The sequence below is a fragment of the Mustela lutreola genome, chromosome 12, assembly GCF_030435805.1.
Source record: "Mustela lutreola isolate mMusLut2 chromosome 12, mMusLut2.pri, whole genome shotgun sequence".
NCBI lineage: Eukaryota > Metazoa > Chordata > Mammalia > Carnivora > Mustelidae > Mustela > Mustela lutreola.
In genome coordinates this window covers 32663330-32684297 of record NC_081301.1, presented here as the reverse complement: position 1 = coordinate 32684297, position 20968 = coordinate 32663330, and the positions used below count along the sequence as shown (strand labels likewise).

At 52.0% G+C, this 20968-nt stretch overlaps 2 protein-coding genes across 4 annotated transcripts in view; both read right to left on the bottom strand.

Annotated features, from left to right (window-relative positions):
* TRIM14 (tripartite motif containing 14) overlaps window positions 1–10721 on the bottom strand; it is a 28142-nt gene extending 17421 nt beyond the window's left edge. Inside the window, exons 1-2 of one of the 2 annotated variants that reach the window (XM_059142101.1) lie at window positions 10066–10721; window positions 6770–6865 (exon numbers count right to left, since the gene is read on the bottom strand). In XM_059142101.1, the coding sequence (XP_058998084.1) occupies window positions 6770–6865; window positions 10066–10098 (129 nt within the window). In that variant the 5' untranslated portion in view covers window positions 10099–10721. Of the gene's footprint in view, window positions 1–6769; window positions 6866–9395; window positions 10004–10065 lie in introns of those variants that run through there. The other variant, XM_059142100.1, reaches the window with a different exon arrangement.
* A 419-nt stretch (window positions 10722–11140) lies between these two features.
* The window catches only part of CORO2A (coronin 2A), a 53441-nt gene continuing 43613 nt past the window's right edge, over window positions 11141–20968 (bottom strand). For both annotated transcript variants that reach the window (XM_059142098.1, XM_059142099.1), the window contains exons 5-12: window positions 19968–20147; window positions 19132–19248; window positions 18335–18439; window positions 17471–17567; window positions 16615–16727; window positions 16167–16257; window positions 15024–15283; window positions 11141–14039 (exon numbers count right to left, since the gene is read on the bottom strand). In XM_059142098.1, the coding sequence (XP_058998081.1) occupies window positions 13908–14039; window positions 15024–15283; window positions 16167–16257; window positions 16615–16727; window positions 17471–17567; window positions 18335–18439; window positions 19132–19248; window positions 19968–20147 (1095 nt within the window). In that variant the 3' untranslated portion in view covers window positions 11141–13907. The remainder of the gene's footprint in view (window positions 14040–15023; window positions 15284–16166; window positions 16258–16614; window positions 16728–17470; window positions 17568–18334; window positions 18440–19131; window positions 19249–19967; window positions 20148–20968) is intronic.

Sequence of the window (20968 nt, the reverse complement as noted above, 5' to 3'; positions counted from 1 at the left end):
GGCCCATTTCCTCTCCTTCCCCCAGCCCTGCATGGTAGGGAGAGGGGCTGACTCCTGCCTGTGCATTTCCAAGAGCCTCCTTCAGGCTGGGTCTGGTCAGTGGGAGGAGGAACTAGAGAGAAATGAAGGAGAGGGAGCAGCCAGGGCGTCCCCTCTACCCTCCAGCTCCCGAAGGACAGGTCTGCTCTGGTTCCAGCTCCGACCACAGTGGCCCCGGCCTCCTGCTCTCCCTCCTCCCACATCCTCCCTGTGTCTCCTGCCCATGCTCCTGCCTCGCCACCCCTGGCTGGCTTCTCTGCCACCCCCATGCTGTGTCACTGTTCCCTGCACTCATCACCACTGTCCAAAACCCTCAAAGTGGCTTCTGTCTTCCTGGGTGCCCCCAGCGCCGAGGGCCACTTCAGCTCTGCCAGCCTGTGCACACCCTAACTCCCTACCCAGGTCTGGATTCGACAGACAGTAACCAAACTTACGTGTATATTTATTTTTATAGTATACATATTTATATAACCCCCCACCACACACACACACACACTCTCATAAAAGTATCAAAAGCTTCCTGGGGAAAACTGGGAAGATTCCAAAAGAAGAGCAAAATCACTATGCCACTCTGACACCTGACCCTTGTCCAGGTTAGGGTAGCAGGCAAATGGTGAGTTTCCCATCCACCTGGGCCTCTGAGCTGCTGTGCAGGGGAAGGAAACAGCCTCTCAACAAGGATGTCAGAGAAAATCATTCCATGGGTGTTGGTTGAGGATTAAGGACCAAGGCCTTCTTGATGGTTCTCTGGAAGGAAGTGGTTGGCTGTTCCCTGGTTTCTGAGCAGTGGACTTTGGAGCACATGTGAACTTTATTGACTTTCGTTTGCTCACAAAAGTGTTTTATGGATTAATTTCCAGGCAGACAGCCCTTTCCCAGCAGTGCCTCTCCCTACGCAAGCACAGGGCAGTGTGGCTGTCCCTGACCTATCTGCCCCAAAGCACATGGGCCACAAGTTTAGTGGAACACAGGAGAGTCCTACACGTGTGTGTCCATGAGCTGGAGGAGTCACTTCTGGGAATGTGTCCAGACGGAACAAGTAAGAAACGTTCGCTGCGGTGTTCTTTTATGCTAGTGAAAAACTGGAAATGATCAAAATGTTCCACATTACAAAAATGGCTTAATTGTGGTAGAGCCATGTACTGGAACACACCGTCTCTGACACTGACCCAGGGTAGTGTTAGTTAGGACCTCAAGCCAAAACAAGACGCCCATATATAAAGGGACACAGATTTTTGGTCAATAACGGGGGAAGAAGATGACATGGGAGACCTCCCTCCCTAGTTCAAACACACAGAAATGGGGATATACACGTGAGCCAATTTTTAAATCATATGACTCAGCTCAAAAACAAAAAGCAAACCCACAAACGACAAAAAGCAGAAATCCTTAGCTGCCCCAAACAAAGAGGGAACTCCATTGCGGAAGCTGAGCAAGTGACCCGTATGATAACCGCACCACACTGGGAGCCCCGCAGCCTTGTGTAGGGGTCTCTGGGCACCTGCCACCTGCACCAACCCAGGAGCCTGCTTCATCCATGAACTAGGAACAGGAAAAACTCCATTCACTGGCCTGGGAAAGGAGCAAGGGATCTTTTTTTTTTTTTTTTAAGATTTTATTTATTCATTAGATAGAGGGGGCGGGGAGAGCACAAGCAGGGAGAGCAGCAGAGGGAGAGGAAGAAACAAACTCGCCGCTGAGCAGGGAGCCCTATGTGGGGCTCATTCACTGAAGGCTGACGCTTAACTGAGTCACCCAGGCACCCCAGGGGCAAGGAATCTTGTCATCCATCAAGGGTCATGGGCAAAAAGAGTCACCAGCAAAACAAATAAACCAAATGACAGGACTGTACTGAGAAGAATTCAAGTCCAAGCTCATGGACCCTCAAAACTGAAAAATTCGGGGGTGCCTGGGTGGCTCAGTCAGTTGAGCATCTGGTTTGGCTCAGGTCATGATCTTAGGGTCCTAGGATTGAGCCCCACATAGGGCTCCCTGCTCAGTGGGGAGTCTGCTTCTCCCTGTGCCTCTCATCCCAATCATGCTCTCTCTCTCTCAAATAAATCTTAAAAAAGCAAACATTGAGGGGGCACCTGGGTGGCTCAGTGGCTGTCCCTGACCTATCTGCCCCAAAGCACATGGGCCTTCGGCTCAGGTCATGATTCAGGGTCCTGGGATCAAGCCCCATATCGGGCTCTCTGCTCAGCGTGGAGCCTGCTTCCCCCTCCCCCACCTGCCTCTCTGCCTCCTTGTGATCTCTGTCTGCCAAATAAATAAATAAAATCTTTTAAAAAAAAGATTTTATTTATTTGGAGGGGGAGAGAAAGAGAGCGGGCAAGTGAGCACGTGCATACAGGACCATAGGGGAGGAACAGAAGAAGAGAATCTTCAAGCAGACTCCCTGCTCAGTGCAGAGCCTGAGGCAGGGGTTGGTCTCATGACCCTGAGATCATGACCTGAGGGGAAACCAAGAGCCAGATACTTAAGCAACAGTGCCACCAAGGCACCCCTGTCTTCTACCCACTTTTAATTGGATTTTTGGGGGTATTTTGGGGGGATGGTTGAGTTGTAAAAGTTCTTTATGTGTTTGTATGGAACCACAAAAGGCCCCAAAGAGCCAAAGCAATTTTGGAAAAGGAATAAAACTAGAGGTACCCAAATCCCAGATTTCAAAATAATCTATAAACCTATAGTGATGAAAACAGTATGGTACTGGCACAAAAATAGACATGTAGGTCAGTGGAACCAAACAGAGAGCCCAGAAATAGACCCTCAACTATATGGTTAATTAATCTATGACAAAGGAGGCAAGAATATGAAATGGGAAAAATATAGTCTCTTGAACAACTGGTGTTGGGAAAATTGGACAGCTTTGTGACAAAATGAAATTGGACCACTTTGTTACATTATACACAAAAATAAATTTTAAATGGATTAAAGACCTAAAGGGGGGCACCCAGGTGGCTCCATTGTTAAGCATCTGCCTGAATTCTGCTCAGGTCATGGTCCCAGGGTCTTGGGATCAAGCCCCGTACTGGGCTCCCTGCTGGGCTGGAGTTCAGCTTCTCCCTCTCCCACTCCTCTTGCTTGTGTTCCCTCTTGCTCTGTCAAATAAATAAACAAGACCTTAAAAAAAAAAATACCTGGGGCGCCTGGGTGGCTCAGTGGGTTAAAGCCTCTGCCTTCGGCTCGGGTCATGATCCCAGGGTCCTGGGATCGAGCCCCGCATCGGGCTGTCTGCTCCACGGATAGCCTGCTTCCTCCTCTCTCTCTTTCTACCTGCCTCTCTGCCTACTTGTGATCTCTGTCTGTTAAATAAATAAATAAATAAAATCTTTAAAAAAAAAAATACCTAAATGTTAAAGACCTGATACCATAAAAATCCTAGAGGAGAGCACATCAGTAATTTCTCTTACATAAGCTATAGCAACATTTTTCTAGATATGCCTCATAAAGTGAAGGAAACAAAAGCAAAAATAATCTGTTGGGACTATATCAAAGTAAAAACTTTTGCACAGCAAAGGAAACAATTAACAAAACCAAAAGGCAACCTCCCGAATGGGAGAAGATATTTGCAAATGACATATCTGATAAAGAGTTAAGCATGGCTGAATTTTTAAATATCTGTTTCTTGACCAGGGATGGAAACACAAATGCCCCCAGGAGCCAGGCTGGTAACACAGTGAGGGAGGCGATCAGGTGGGGGCTGGGAGACCTGGAGGCAGGCACCCTTCTTGTGGGGGTGTCTGGTGCTCAGCTCCCAACGGCTCCCAGGGCCAACTGATTTTCGACAAAATTCGAGGAATTCAATGGAGAACACACAGTCTGTCCCCAAATGGTGCCAGAGCAACTGGACATCCATAAGAAAAGAGAAAAAAAGAATTGAGCTATATCTCCCACCTTATACGAAAAAGGAACTCAACAAGAATCACAGACTTCAATGTACAACATAAAATTGTCAAACACTTAGACCAAAGAAAAGGCGGGAATCTTTGGGATGTAGGGCTAGGCCAAGCGCTCTCAGTCATGAAACCGAGGGCACAATCCATTAAAAAAAAAAAAAAGGATAAACTGGCCTTCTTCAAAATTAAAAAACTCTCACTCTGCTAAAGCCCCTGCGAAGGCAATGATATGTCAAGCCCATACTGGGAGAAAATATTTGTAAACCACAGACCTGACAAGGGACTCCCGTCTAGCTCAGAGAGACATCTCCAAACTCAGCAGCAGGAAAACAGACAAACCAATCCTGAAGTGGTAAAAAACAAAAAACACAAACAACAACAACACAGAGGACAGACAAGCTGCCATTAAACACATGGAAAGCCGTTCGGGATCATAGCTGCTGGGGAAATGCAAACACAGGGTCCAAAGGGTACAGCTACCAGAAAGGCTAGAACAGGACTCCGGCAAGTCCTGCCGGTAGGCAAGGAGGAGGGGAGACTGGATGTCTCATACACGGCTGGTGGGAAGGTCGAATGACACAGCCACCCTGCAAAATGTTCTGGCAGTTTCTTGAGAAGCTAAACATACAAGCCCCATAGAACCCAGAACCAGCGCTGGGCATTTATTGCAGAGAAATGGAAACTACGTCCACCCAAAAACCTGTACACGATTGCTCAAAGTGGCTTTATTTTTAATAGCCGCAAAATGGAAACAACGAAACTATCCTAACGTAGATGGAAACTTCAAATTAAAAACAAAAAACAAAAAACAAAAAAACTGGCTGACCTGGACTACCAGATGGCTGGGATATTATTCAGCAATTCAAAGGAATGAACTATTGATACACAAAACAACCTGGAGGGATCCTGAAGGCATTATGTTGAGTGAAAAAAATCTCAAAGGTCGTACACCGTATAATTCCAGTTTTATGACATTCTTAAATGCCGTAATGACAGAGATAGAGAACGGATGTGTGATTGCCTGGGGTCAGACTGTTGGAGGGAGAGTGGGAGGGGTGACTCTAATGGTGTTGCCCGAGGTAGGTCTTGGTGGCGGCGGAATCCTTCTGCATTCCCGAATCTACCCGTATGAGAAACTGACGTAGGACTTTATACACACACACTGTCAACTCTGGTTTTGACACGGCACTAGGTAAGCTCTAACCCTTGGGGCAAGCTAGGAGAAAGGTACGCAAGGCTTCTTTGCACTACCTTTGCAACATCCTGTGAATCTGTACTTATTTCAAAATAGAAGTTTAAAAGCTGGGGAAAAGGTTCAAAGAAAGAAAACTCCACCCCTTAGACGAGGCTGAAATGTGACCCACTTGACTCTGCACACGGGTCCTAATTCTTTCCTTGGGGGCCCCCAAGGAAAGAATCTCTGCTCATAGATCCCGCAGACAGTGACTCTGTATCCCGATTCTGCCCTTCTGGCTGAGTGGCCCAAAACACCTCCCCCATCCCTTCCTGAATCTTTTCCAATGGATGTATTTACCTGAGCCCCAGAGAAATGCTCTTGGAGACATGACGGGCACCGTTACTAATGCAGCTGGGGCTCCAGGTGCATTAATGCAACTGTCCCCAGCATGCTGGGGTACGCAGCCACAGACAAAGCATGCTGGGCCAATAGAGGACCAATTCTGTTACCTCGCCTAGCCTGGGCCTCGGCATCTCCCCTCTGCTGTGGGCCTGGCCTCGGGACGTCCTGGGTGCCAGTCTCTCTGCTCTGACTGTGGGGGTCAGTCCAGGGTTCACAGAGCCGTCAGGGGGAGAGGCCCTTGGAGGGCACCCCACCCCAGCCCCCATTTCGAGGTGGGGGCAGCCGAGGCCGAGAGGGTAAGGGACCAGCTCAATTCACATAAAAGGACCAAAAAACCCAGCACAACTTCTTTAGAGTAAAATGGCAGCTCACAATCGTATCAGTCCCAACTTCTCATTTCAAGCCCAAAAAGAATCCATTTAAATAAACAATTCTGGGGTGCCTGGGTGGCTCAGTCGGTTAAGGCCTCTGCCTTTGGCTCAGGTCATGATTCCAGGGTCCTGGGATCGAGTTCCGCATCGGGCTCTCTACTTCTGCAGGGAGCCTGCTTCGCCTCCCCCCCATCTCTGCCTGCCTCTCTGCCTACTTGTGCTCTCTGTCAAATAAACAAAATCTTCAAAAAAAAATTAAAAAAATTTTTTAAAAATTATTAAAAAATAATAATAATAAATAAATAAACAATTTTGTGAAAAGAGGAGCCTAAAGAAAGTACTTACTTTTGGAATATATTTATACCCTATTTAATTTCTTTCAACAAAGTAGTTAGCACCCAAAGAGTTATTTGCACGTTCTTTACACTGCATTTTGCTTTGTTTAAGGTGACCTGGGGTGCAGGGGATGGACGACTAGTCCCTCTAAGAGAATGGCCTTGGCAGAGGCGGCAGGTGGCAGGAAAGGCTGTTCCTCCATTTTGTGAGGCGCTATGGGGCAAGACTAGGGCACTGGACAGAGGCAGATCTTCACCAAGCTAACAACACAGAAGCTTTGGGTACAACACAACACAACACAACACAACACAACACCACAAGCTTCAAGCTCCTCACTAGCCCGGTCCCTCATGGCCTTGCACCTGATTTTGTGTCCTTTTTCTTCAAAAGAGCCCCCCAAGTTCTGGAAGTCCCAAGGGCCACCAAACCGGATCTAAAAACCCTTAGAGGTTTTTATATACCCTTGGCTCCACACCGAGGAGAGCCTTGCATCCGAGGGGAAGTGCGCATATCTCAACTAGAATAAAGAAGAAATGTCCACTTGCCTTGAGCTTCTCGGCAGTGTCTTCTATGTGGGTTATGTTGCCAACATTCTGCTGCTTCTTGGTTTCCAGTTGCTTTAAACATTCTTGGATGAGTTTCTGTATGTGAAGGAGTCAGGAAAAATTAATTCTTAATTCTGTGACTTTTAAGGTAACAAGCTACCCCGAGGGGCATCTCCCACCCCTGAATTTTGCTCCAGTTGAGGTACCTGATACTCACTGGTGAGATGAGTGGGCCCAGAGTCACGGGGCAAATTGGAGGATGAGCTGGAACAAGGGTCCCTCTGATCCTCGGAAGCCTATGTCAGATATTCTTCAAACCTTGATGTTCCCCTCCCTTTTTTCTAGAACAATCCTACTTATGACCCAGTTTTCTCAAACAGGGCCTTAAGGCAAACAGTTTGGGGACAGCGGAAGAGTGTTCACTTATAGAGTCACTATTAACCGAACCACCAACTACATGCCAGGCCCTGTCACAGGGCCTGTCCGCGTGGAACATACATTCCAGAAATGTGGGCCTTTGGCCTGGACTGGGCTTCAGAAGACCTGCACATGTGAGGCCTGTGGGGGTTCATGGTCCCATCTCCCTCCCACCTAAAACGGCTCCCTTCCATATGTCTCTGTTTTGCGACTGCCATTTTTCCACGGGTGGGCTCTGTGACCCTCTTCCCCACAAATTTGACCTCACCTCTATTTGGACTTTCTTCAGGCTGGCCTTATACTCAGCTGCTGGGCCCAGGTCTGGCTGCCCAGCCAACCAACAGCTTCCTGAGGGCAGGTCTGCTCTGTTCCTGGCTACCCCCCCCAGGGACCAGGGAGTGACCCAGAAGTGTTTGCTGAATCGAACACAGTGACCAAGGGCTGCCAGCTTCAAGTGGAGAGCGGGGGCCACCCAGCAAGCTATGAAGAGCACCAGCCTGAGTCACACAGGACTTCCTAGGTCTGAGTCCCTTTCATGGGAACTGAGCGAATGACCTCACCTCTCTAAGCCTGTTTTCTCAGCATAAATCTGGAGCTAACCCCATAGCGTCACCATAGAGAATAAGAAGTATACAGAATATCTGGTGCGGTGCTTGGCAGGGACTAAGTACTCAACAGGGTTGTTAGCTGTCATTGTCACATCCAACAAGCATTTACTGCTGTGTGTGGTTGTATTCTAGGTGGTGGGTGAGGGTGGGGACACAATGGGAGCCCAGGTATAAGCCACAGCCGCAAACTCCAGGAGCACATCCTTACCCCACTGTGATTTCTAAGCTTTCAAGACCAAAGGCTCTCCAACACCCCAAGAGAGCCCAGCCTCTTGGTGTCTGGACCTTCCAATCCCAGGATGCTTCTCCTGTCAAAGCTACCTGGTAAAATTCTACTCAGTCTTCAAGGACAGTTCCAGTGGCACTCCTCCAGGAAGTCTTCCTGGGCTCTCTCTTCCTACTTCACACTGTCTTCCCTCCAGCTTTCCAATTACAATACTTATCACACTATATTGTCACTATCTGTTCTCATCCCACCAGCCAGGGAACATCTCCAGATCCAGGAAGAATTGATTTATTCCTTAGCTCATGGCACAAAGTATGTGCTGAATGGATGTCTGATGAGTGGATGGAAGGATGATGGATAAACAGGTGAGTGGGTAGGTATGTGAACACAAAATGGGTACGGAGGCAGGAGGTAGGTAGGTGGGTGGACCCACCTATGAGACACCAAAGCCTTATCTCTGGAAAGCAGCCATATGAACTCTGGAAACAGCCTCTGAGGAGCTATTACTCTTACAACCATTATACAGATAAGAAAAGGAAGACCTTGGAGGAAGAGGCGGGCCTTAAACCGAGGAATCCACCAACTGGACCAGCTCCCACAGGGCCCATTTTCATCCAGCTCCAAGGCTGTCGCAATGTGAACAGAAAGGTCATTAATCACAGAAGACTTCCCGGAGGAGGAAGTGGTAGAATCTACATCTGTCAGAGAGAGGAGGGCCTGCCTATCCCAGGTGGGGCAGACAGATTTGACCAGAGCCACAGAACAAGTTGTCCTCAAGGCCAGAATAAGAGTTGAGAGCCCCTGACCACTATTAGGATTATGCACAGGTGAGGGCTCCAAGATGAGAAGCCAGTGGGGACAATACAGCTATGGAATCCTGGGGTCAAAGGCAGCCTCAGCTTCCAGTTTTCCTTTTCATATCAATAAAATGGCTGTCACAGCTCCCCACCAGGCTGTTAAATGCGTGGAAGGGAAGTGCTATGGCGAGGAAGGGTGGAGGGGGAAGGGCAGGAGTGGGTGGCTGGCGGCCGCTCCTACAGCAGTCAGTCAAGCAGTCCTCAGGCCCTGACTGTGAACTTCAGGAGAGGAAACCAGAGGTTTCTGTAGGGCTTTTCATCCGTGTTCACCCGCAGACCTTCTTCCAGCCCAAGGGCAGTGTGGTGGACCCGCGTGGTGGACGAGGTCAAGGACATCTGCGTTATCAGCCAGGGCGCCCAAGTTCTCACTCCCAAACCCACCTCTTCTGAAGCTTAACTGATCGTTGGCAACAACAGGTGGGCCTCCCTGCGGCTCCAGGCCTAACCAGGAACCGGCCGCCAACCCTGCGCGCGCCTCCCCGCCCGTTGCACCCCCCGCGCGCCGCCCCGGTCCCCACCTGCACGTGCACCGCCTCTTCCAGCGCCAGGCCGACCGGGTGGCCGCGGTGCGCGCCCAGCACCGGGCAGAGCGCGCACACGCAACGGCGGCAGCGGCGACAGTAGAGCTCGGCCACGCGGTCGCCATGCTCCGGGCAGCGCCAGCCGCTTGCGTCCTCGCGCTCCGGCGGCCCCGGCCCCCCAGGTGTTCCCGGCCCCCCAGGTGTCTCGCTCCGCGCACCTGCGCCGGCCATTCAGCCCTCAGGTCCCGGCGGCGCGGTGCGGGGGAGGGGCTCCCGCGGAGAATCGAAAGCGGGGCGGTGGGGCGGGGTTGGCTCCGGGCAGGCCCCGCTCCCGCAGGAAGGACGGCTGCGCACGCCCGGCCCGGGTAGCGGCAACATCGGCGCCCTGCGGCCCCATGGGCCGCGCTCTAGCCGGACCTGCGCCGGCCCCTTCCGCGGCCTGGAGGGCTCGGGCCTGGCCTAGCGCCTGGGAGGTGGCCGCAGCCGGATCCACTTTGCCTTGATTCTCTTTGCCCTTTCCCCGGGAGAAATCACCGTTCCCCCAGCTGTCAGAATCCTAGAAACTCTGATCGCCCCAGGCTGTCTCAGCCTCCACCAAATGTAAATTAGTACAGCCAACCTGTACAGCACCATGGAGTTTCCTCAAAAAAGTGAAAAATGGACCTACCCCATGATCAAGCCATCTCCCTTCTGGGTACATACAGGAAGATTACCGATTATGAAGTCAGTATCTGGGAGAGCCACCTGCATTCCGGGGTGCCTTGCAGCGTTATTCACAACAGCCAAGGCGTGGAAGCCACCAGTGTCCGTCCGTGAATGAATGCTGTGTGTATATACGGTGAAACGTTGCTCAGACCCCAAAAAAGGAAATCCTGACATTTGCCACCTGGGTGAGTTTGCAGACTTTATGCTTAGTGAAATAAGCCAGACGGAGGAAAAACAAACACTGTTTAGTTTCACATAGATGTGGAATCAAAAACAAACAAACAAAAAACCAACAACAACAACAAAAAAAACCCAAAATAAAATTAAAACAGTTGTACTCCTAGCAACAGCGTGGAGTTCAACTGGGAGGCTTTGGAGGTGGGGGAAAAGAGTACAGACTTTTAGTTGTGAGATGCCCAAGTTTGGGGGATCTAAGGTACAGCCTGGTGACTCTAGTAATACTTGAAATTTTCTGCGTGTAGATCTCAAGTGTTCTCACCACACACTATGTGAGATAATGTGTTAATTAACTTGATGGTAATCATTTCACAAGGTATACATATATTAAATCATCACATTGTACATCCTTAAAAATCATGTACAATCCAAGTATATACAACTTTTGTCAATCGTATCTCAATAAAGTTGGAAAAAAATTCTCAGTTCCTATCCTTGGCTCTTAATACCTTTGATCCCTGCCCTGTCTATGCTCTACCTTTTACTTGTTTCCAGACCAAGAATAGGCAGTTTTTTCTGCTTGGGACCTCTTTTCCCCCAATACCCTTTGCCCTGCTCACTTCTATTTATCCTTCTGCCTAAATTTCACCTCCTCCAGGAAGCCCACCTTGCTTATTCACCCAGAGCAGCCCACACTTCCCCTAACCTGGCCCTCATCTTCCTTCCAAGCAGAACTAAAAACTTCAGAGGGCAGGGACCAAGTCTGTTTTATCTGTTTCCCAGCCCGGTCTCTGGTCCAAACAAGTAGATAATTTAATTGGTATTTGTAGAACAAATCAAGAAAAGGAAAGCTCCAGGTATTAAAATGTCAAGGCAGATGTTGTTTATTATTTTGGTGCATTCTTTCCATTGCACGATTTCACATCTATTTATTTTCATTTTTATTTCTTAATTTTTTTTTTTTTTTTACAAAGGTAAAAGGAATTTCAGAAACAACATTAAAACAATCAGACTATTTCAGGCACGGTTTCATATTAAAAGCATAGATCTATTTTTGATTTCCTTCTTCCCTCTATGATACAATCTTAAATTTAGTTCCAGGAAGAACATTTATTGTAGAGCTAAGGTGGATACGCCCCAGCGCTCATCTCCCGGTGCTGTCTTCATTCTCAGAAAGCTCCTGAGTCAACGATCAGGGGCCTCCCAGAGGACGGAGTAAAGAGATGAGTGCACATTCTGCTTTGCCCTGAGTGTGCAGGCCTGGCCCTGCAGATGCTGGGCAACCTCTGCTTCATCAGTCAAGAACATAAACAAAAATGCAATTTTAAAAAATGGCTTAAAAAAATATTTGATAAAAATCACCTATCCCTCTCCCTTGCTGTGAAATAATTTAAATAATTTATTCTAGTTTAAAAAAAAAAGCAAACCCAAAAAACAAGTTTGTTCACAGATGCCTTCACATTGTTTTTAAGCATGAGGTCTGGGTCCCTTAAGAGCCTGAGAAGGTTCTGCTCAGAGGAGCATTTGGGAGGCGCCCCAGACTCAGCCCCAACTCTGGCTGTTTGCGGCCAGTGCCTGTGGGCGTGATCCTTCTTCATTCTCTGGGAATGACATGGGGATAGTGTCATCATTCTGACCAGGGGGGCGATGCCCACCTGGCCCATGTTAGAATTAGAGCTGGACATGCCAGGGAGTGGAGGTGGAAGGGCTTTGTACACTGCAGAGAGCTGACTGCCCATGAGGTGGGAGAGGCAGCCCCACCCAGGGGAGCTCTGTTCCCTCACAATGCCTGGGACATGGCCTCTGGTGAGCCCCAGGGACGAGTCAACAAGACAGAGGATGCGGGCGTCTGGTATGTGTAGGCAGACAAGGGGACCAAGCTATGGCTAGGGGAGGGGGCGCTCGGGGTCACAGAGCCCTCATCGAGTTGTAGCCAGGGGTCCCACAGAGACACGGGACACTTCCGGCCCAGATTCAGAGGAGGGGGTTAGATCCCAGAGCCGGTCTGACGTTCTCTGTCCTCATCTCTACCGCAGATAGGTACAGATGGGCCAGCTCAGCGGCTCTCCAGTCTGTACTGCAGAATGACTTGGGAACTCAGAGCAATATACGCAAAGATTCAGCTTCAACTGGCCTGGGATTGGGACGAGGCATCTGTATTTCTCGAACCCTCCTAAGAGGACTCTCAACGTACAGCCTGGGCTGAAACCTACCAGGCGGTGGGGCCTCCTCCCGTCCCCATCTTAGCTCTAGGATTGCCCTGTGCAGTGGACAAAATCCCATCAGGGCTCAATTAATTTCCAACATTTTCCATCTCTAGCTCGGCTGTGTATTGGCCACTGACAAAGAACCTTAGCGAATGGGCGTAGGACGCAGATTCACAAGGGAAGGACATATTACTCTCAGGCTAGAAGGAAACTTCAGGGTCACCTGGCCCTACTCCCTTCCCTAGTGCAGTCATACCTCTCCAGAAGGGGGTGGCCACGGGGTTCTTCAGGCATCCCACAGTGCTGGGGCTCCCTGCCTCGTAGACCAAAATCTACCTGCCTCTATCTATCCTGGAGCGGACAGGCTCTGTGGCCTGTCAGTGGTCACAGGAACCACCCTGATGTCTGCTCCCCCACAAAAGAGATAAGTGTCTGTCCACACTTGGCTGATGGCGATTGAAGAGAGGATGGTATGGGCTTCCTCTCTGTGTTCTAGCACTGGGCCAAAGCTTGACTTATTTCCCCACAGTTAAACTTCCTCTGCTGGTTCACCAATGTCTTGTGAGTTCCTACAGCCGACCCAGATCATTGCTATGGGTAGTTTTCCTCAGGTCAAGGCCATGGCTTCTTGTCTCAGGAGGCAGATCCTGTAGAAGGCAGCACACCCCAGGGTCCCCAGGTTCAGATGGAGAAACTGAGACCAGAGAGGGAAGGACCTGTAAGAAGTCACTGCTGAACCCAGAATAAACAGATTCCTGCCCTGCGGGCTGAGAGCTGCATCAGACCGGGAGAGGCAGAAAGACCCAGCAGACCAGAAGCTTGACCCAGCCCTTCCATGAACCCTCTGTGGACCCTGGTCACTCGTCTCTCTCTGGGCCTCAGTTTCCCCACCTGTAAAATGAGGAATTGTGCCAGATCACTGCTTTTCAAACTTCTCAATGTTTTTTCAGAAACAGAACTATGTATTCCATGGAAGCCGATATATAAATCAGAAAGAAGGGAAGCTGTCTGGTTGGAACGGGGTGGGGGTGGGGGCCACAGCCCTCCTGCTTAGGCTTCCTCCCACCCTGTGGACAGTTTGAAAATCACAGGCAGCTTCCCCTCTTGGATCCTTCCAGCTCTAACTTTATAGTGTTCTTTTCCTGGAGAAATGACAGCTCGCCGTGGACCCTTAAACACAGAACAAAACCGAAGGCAAGTTGTTGTCTAAAAAGAGTCAATTCAGACACCTGTTTTGAGAAGGCAAGTAGAAAACGGCACCACACCCCTCCCACTAGAATCTTCCAGCAACCGAGAGTTTTCGTTTTCTGGTAAAAAATATAGAAATAGTGGTTGTTCTTGGGGGACTTGTGGTTTGGTTCTGGACCTCCCCGTGGAGCCAAGTGGTGTCCCTGAGGGTGGGGAGGGCAGCACGCTCTGCTCAGAACCTCTGTGAGCCCATGCGCGAGTTCTGGACCTCCAGCTCCAACTGCTTGGCCTGCACCTCGCGCTGCGTCAACAGCTCGCGGAGCCTTCGGATCTCCTCCTGTTGTCGATAGAACATCTGCAGCAGCTGGGAAAGCACAGAACAGAGAGAGAGATCACGCGGTGGCCCCGGATTTGAGGGGCCAGAACACCCTCGGGAAGGACAAACCACCGCCCCCTTTCCACACACAGACACGTGGAGGCTCAAGGGAGCGGCCATTGCACAGAACTTTATAAAATCATTTCTTCACACAATAAATGAAGTAAATAAATGACTCGATGTGTCAGACTTTTTTTTTTTTTTTTTTTTTGCCTCCTTAGATGCCCTGTGGGATAGAGGAAAGGATGCATGGCCCTGAAGTCTGGAGGCTACAGTTCTCACCACTAAACTAGCTAAATGAAGTGACCTCAGCAAGTTACTTAGCCTCTCTTGAGTTTTAATTTCCTCCTCTAGGAACCCGGGGGTCAGAAGATGAACCTGGGCGTTAGCGTCATCACTGTGGCATAGGGAACCATTTGCAGATGCTGGGCGCTCCCCTGAGGATCTTCACACCCCTACAGAGGTGGGAGTGTAAGTACCCCTTCCCCCACCCCCTGCCGCCGAGGCCAAGAGAGATTCAGCCCCTGGCTCTGAGGTCCTCCTGTCAGTGTTCAGCAGAGGCAGGACCAGGACTCCTCTGTGAGGTGCCGGCCCCTGTGCTTTTAGCCACTACATACTGACCCCCAGGCCTGGGGAGAAAATTCAGTCAGGTCATAAGCCACAGTGCCTACCACAGGACCTGGGACGTGGCGGGCACTTAACAAATGTTGACTATGAAAACAGAAAATCCTAGCGTCAGAGCAGGGAGGAATTCTAATACGGAATCAAACCCTCTGCATCTTGCAGACGGTTTTCCGCCATCTGGATATACACCCGCCATCTTGGCAGACCACAGCGCTCACTGCCTGTTTGGTCAATGAGGTCACAAAGCAAGTCAAGAGGCCAGGCCAGGCCAGGCCCCACGGCTGGCCGTCTTTACCGCTCACTTTCTCCCGACCATCCCAGTGCACGCACCGCCCCCCTCGTTCCCACCTCGTTCTCTGTCTTTGGTGGGGGACACTCCATGTCGAAGCCGTTGGTGAGCCGAGGGGTCTTCTCTTCCAGCCTGTGTTCTGCTGCTCCCTGCCTGGGCACCTTCTCCTCCAGACGGGAGAAGGCTCTCCGGCCATCGTCTACAACTACCTTGTCTGTTTGTTTGGAGGGGGCCATGGAGACGGAGGGGGATGTCTCTGGGAGCAGTGGCTGCGGGCTCAGGAGCTCGGAGCAGGGCCTCAGGGACACCATGACTGGGCCTGGGAGGGAAGCAAAGGGCCGTGTGAGGACCGAGGGCTCGTGAGCAGATGGACAAGAGTGGAGCTCTGGCCGCATGCAGACAAGAACCAGCCCCCACACTGGGGCACCCAGCTCGCAAACACATCCCCACGGGATCATCTAAGCGAGGCCTGGTTTGCCAGGGCCGCTGAGTGTATGCCTGCAGCTGCCCCCAAACACTGCGAATGGCTCCAGTGAAGACTTGTCCTTGCTTTACAGGGACAGTCCTGTATGCATTGCGCTCTGCCTTCTACCAGTTCATGAATCCTCCCAACAGCCCTGAGAAGCAGGGGTGGGGTGGGGTGGGGTGGGTGCCAAGGTAGCAGTCAAAGAAGACGTGAGAAGTCCAGAGAGGAACAGACCAAGTGTCGCCCAAAGGAAGAGGCAGGCGCCGCGGAGGGGCCAAGAGCACACATTGCCTCCTCTGGGGTAGCCCTTAGGTGGACAGGGCAAGGGGGGGGTGGTGTCAGCACAGGGAGGAAGGGCCTGGGGCAGGCGTGGGCAGCGGGAAGCTTCTGCCTAGACTAGGGTCTCTTAGGCTGAAAAGTAATTGCAAAGTGGGGATGGGAAGATGGGCAAGGGCCTGGGGCCGAGACTGCCCACTCACGCTGCACAGTCTGGAGTTTCAAGAAGTGTTCCATGGAGCAAAATGCCTTGATTTGGAAAGACTTTCCTGAGCCACTTAGGACAAGCCCTCCATTCTCAGACCCATATGGGACCATCCTAGCCAATGGGGACTCACTGTCAAGGACAAGGGGTTATGGGAGAATACAACTGTAGGCCAAACCCCTTTCAGCTACCTGGGATGACTGGACACTCCATTTCACCTCACATTTGCACGGGGCCTTCATCTGCCCCCCTCACCTTTATTCATCCCACAGAGCCACTCCTGGGCTGTCAGAGAGGGCCGGGCTCCTGCCGTAGGCGGGTAGATGTCCTCTTGGTAAGACTCCGACTGTAGGAGAAGCCAGGAGTGAGGACCGAGGTGGCAAAGGGGCTGCCCAGATGGAAGGGCCCTAAGGGAGCTGGGGTCCAGGATTTCCCCACCTAGGAGTTGAAGAAACCAAGGCCAAGAGAGCAAAGGGACATGTCCAAGGTCACACAGCAACTCAAGAGCAGAGATGGTTTGGTCTCAGGACCCTTAGCTCCCAGCAACACTGCACTGACAATGAGAAAGGCCTTTCCCTTGAGGAGTGGCCACCAGCCTCCTTGCTGTTACCCCAAGGGCATGGGCTCCGGGCTCCAGCTCCCAGGGCATGTCTTCTTCAGAAGGGGCTCCCGCCTCCCTCACAGATGGCCACACCACCCTTACCCGCCGGGGTACAATCATGGATATAGGCTCAATGAGGCCTTTGCTTGTAATCAGCTTGTAGAAGCGGAAGATCTCGCAGGAGGTGACGTCGAGACCTCTCTTTGGCATGACACCTGCGGGCAGATGGCCAAGGAGGGCTCAGAGGTTCTGGCTGGGCTGGGGTCACAGGGACCCAGGGTGAGGGGCAAAGCCAGAGTGCACACCTGGGCATGAGCAGAGAGTTCCCTCCTCCCACCCCCCTTCCGTCTACAGACAGTTCATGAGCAAATACCTACACTGGGCTGGGCCCTGTGCTGGGGAAATGGGGTTGGAGTAATCAGACTTGGTCCTCCCCTCCAGCTTGCGCCTGAGCTGCTCTGAACAGAGCTCCTGCCCCCATCCTGTTGATGAGTGTTACCATGGTGTCCTTCTCCTTCCCTTTGTGGTTAATGTAGCTGTGTCTTCATGTTCAAGTGGGTTTCTTATAGATAACATAGAGATGTGTCTTCTTTCTTTTTTTTTTTTTTTTCTATTCCCAAATACACTTACAGAATAGGGGCTCTCCTAGGTCCGTCTCTCTTATGTTGTGGCTGCTGCTGTAACTGCCCTACCTCAGCCTAGAATGCCTTCATTCTCTCCGCATACTGTGCTCCGCTCCCCTTTTGGCTCCTCGAGTGTTGCCTCCTCTGGGAAGCCTTCCTCGACTTCCTGCTGCTTGCTCCCAGAGAACCTCCTACATACTTCCATCAGAGCTCCCATAGAGTCTGCCTTGATCCACCTTCTGACCTCCTGAATGGGGTCCTCTCCAGGGTGGGGCCCTCATCTGACTCGCTCCTGTCTCCCCAGACCCCACGTGTCCTCAGCATTCCGTACTCACCCATCCCCTTCTGCGGGCTGTGGGAGCGGTACTCTGTCAGGTAGCTCAGGTGAGGCTTGTTGGCGCTCACCTCATAGTAGCGGATGTTTCCATCTCCCTGAGGAGGAGGAGGGTACAACTCAGAGCCGGGTCCCATCCGCCCCCCCGGGGCCTCCCACGGCCATGCAGCAGAAACCTGGCATTCACAGTGACCGAAGGGCTGGCAAAGCCACCTCACATAAGAAAACACCAGGGAACTGCTGTTAAAGCAGCAAGGGGTCCTCATTTCAACACTCGATTCTCCCAATCATGACCCAAAGCCCACCTATGTGCCTCCAAGGCAGAAACTCTGGGAGCACAGGCCTGAGTCCCACTCCCAGCTGCACAAAAAGGTCAGCAATGGTGGGTCCTGAGACCATCCAGTGATCTTACACTTCTGGGGCATTTCTGGTTGTCCCTGTCCTAGTGACTTGGGAAGGGAGAGAGGGACAGAGTGCTGCTCCAGGCACTGGTGGGGAGGAGCTACGATGCCAAGTACCAGTTAGTCCTACCCAGTGAAAACCTGCTCCAGCCCAAATTCGAAGGTACTCCTATTGAGAAACACCAATGGGGCCTCCTCATCTGGTCTCAGACCTGAGGAGCGATAAGCCTCGGGTGTCTGCCCAAATCCCTGGCCCTGGGTGTTCGCTGGGAGCCAGGATGGTGGGACAGGGTATGTGCCCAGTGCAAGGAGACAGTGTCCAGAAAGCCTTCCTCATCCCTCTCCCTGGCCTGAACCCCCAGGGCCCCCGGTTGTTGTGGGGCTAGCGGTAGGGCTAGGCTGGGGTAGCCCTGCTCCCTGCCTCAGGGGCTCAGGCAGCCCCCTCCCTGCCACACCAGGCTCACCTTCCCCACCACATAGAGCATGTTGGTGTCCACATCATAGAAGGGAAACAGCACGCCCGAGGAGCCATCCAGGTCCATCTCGAAGAGAGGCTGGGACAGGTTGTCCTACAAGGAAAGGAGACCAGGAAGGCCTGTGGGTCACTCCTGGAGGTCCTCAGTGGTGTTCCTGGAGATGGGAATGCCTGCCAAGGGGCTCTGGGTAAGTGTGTGTGTGTGCACGCGTGCATGTGAGAGGGAAGGAGACAGAGGGAGAGAGACCACCCCCTTTTATCCTGCAGGCATTTTGCCTCCAACCCATCACCTCTCACACCGCTGATGGCACACCAGCCCTCCCCTGCTTGTCTGATTATTTGATGGAGGAGGAGGTCAGAGAGAGCAAGCAATCTGTCTAGTCTTTGAACTCTAGCCAAGCGCTCCTGCAGTGCCTGGCCTGGCCCTTGCCCTCACCCCCTCAGCTGCTGCTCCTGCCCACCTGCCTCCAAGCCCTCACCCCAGCTGTTCCTTCTGTCCAGAAGCACATCTCCTCTCTCTCCCCCCACCCCCACCCCTTGTCCTGGTCCAGATGCGGCCACCTCCCCCTGAGCCCCACACCACGGTCACTCCCTCCTCAAACGAGAAGATGTGCAAGATCTGAGCAGCCCCCCAGTTTGCATCCCAGCACCCTTAGCACCGGCCGGCTCTGCTAAGTACGTGCTTGGGCAATGAGTAAGGGCACGAACAAACGAGTGAGTGAACGAAGCCAAAACTCAGCTATAGACAACAGTGAGGGGCAGGGTAGGGCTGCACGGGATACTCACCTGGTCCCACACCGCCAGCTGCCGGTTGTTCCACTGGGATGTGCCCGTGGACAGCAGCTTATTCAGGTTCCCCAGAAACAGTACCTTGTTGGCCCGGTGCCCTGTGCAGCTGGTTTCCTGGATGGACATGTGTGGTCAGGGGCTCGTGGGCCACAGCTAGGGTCCCTGGCCTCCCTGCCTTTGCTGCTGCTGCTCTACTGAAATGCCTTTCTTGTTCACTACCTAGCTCTGCTTAGAGAATCTTTCCAGAGACACCACCCCCAGGAAGCCTTCCAGAGATCCTCCCATCCATCTGGGGGCTCAACTACTATTTTTGCTGAGCTTTTTCTGAGCTATGATCGAGGCAAACTTCAGCGCACCTCTGTGCTCGTGCTGAGAGATCCTTGAGTGTTCACTGTATGCAAGGCAATGGGCGGGGTGGGCACTGTCACCTGAGTTATCTCATTCAATCCTTCTAGAGGAAGGACTGACAGCCCACTGTTGCAGATAAGGAAGCGAAGGCTCAGAGAACAGAAAGTGCTTGTCTTTGGTCACACAGCTGACCGGCAGGAGTGATGTGCCTCTTGACAGAGCTTAGGCACACCGGCAAGTTCTGGAGTTAACTAGGTTCAAAACTCAGCTTTCAAGGTGGGCAAATCACCTGACCTCTCCTTAGCCTTCGTTTTCTCATCCAAAGAATGCAGGGGACACATCCCACCTCCCAGCAGGGCCAAGAGGACAGAGAGATAGCACATGTGAAGGCTTGGCCACAGTGCCCACAGCATTACTAGCCTCCCGCAGGCCCTCACCGCCCCTTGCTCCTCTGCCCCCAAGCCAGACCCCAGCCCGGCACACACCTGGAGGACAGTCCCGGCCCGGGGGTCGAGGATCCGAAGCTTGCGGTCTTTACAGGTGGTGGCCAGCAGGCTGCCATTGGTGTTGAAGGACATGGAGAGGATCACGCCTTGGTGGCAGGTAATCGTCCTCACGGGGCTCATGATTACAGACTCCTTTGTGTCCAGGTTCCACACCATCACCTGCACGGCAATGAGCTGTTTCTGAGCACGGCAGCCACTCCCACCCCGGGCTTCCAGGGTCGCACGCCCGCCAGGCTGCAGTGAAACACGGTATCCCCAGGAGGGAAGCCACAGATGGCAGTCTGGCCAAGAAGCCTTGGGTGGGAGGCGGGATCTGCTGGCTGAAGCCTCCGCGTGGCAGGAGGGGAAGCCGGGAGTCAGGCTGTCTGGCGGCAAAAAGAAAACACCATCTGCTTTGGAGTGACAAACCATCCACGCTGGGAGGACCCCAGAGATGAGCTAGTCCAGGGGCTCTCACACACTGATTAGCAGCAGTTTCCACCTCACACAGATAGAGGGCTGCCACGTTTAGCTGCGGAGGTTGTGCACTGCACAGCTCCAGGGAGATCCATTCCCATAGCCCGTGACGTGACCTGCACCCCGTGGAACTGTGTGCAGAGTTCCGTGCACAACCATATAGCGTGGCCCTGCAGACACAGCCCACATACACATGTGAAAGAGCACTTCTGATCAGAAGGGGGTCAGAGGCTCTGTCAACCGCTCCCATCCCTGATCCATTAGAGAGGTCCCCAAAGTACCTCCATAAAGCCCTGTGTTGTGAAGGGAAGAGTTTCAAAGCCACGGCTATGGTCACACCGACCCCATTCATGTACAAAAGGAGAAACTGAGGCCTAGAAAAGTCAAGGGACTTTCCTAGTTCCTACTGCAAGGCAGAGACTGAGTTGTAATAGAATCCAGGGCTCCACCACCATGAATTTTCCCCAACCCCAGGACCCATAGACTGCCAGCTTGGCTGTCAGTGGGGCAGTGCGAAGCTTCTC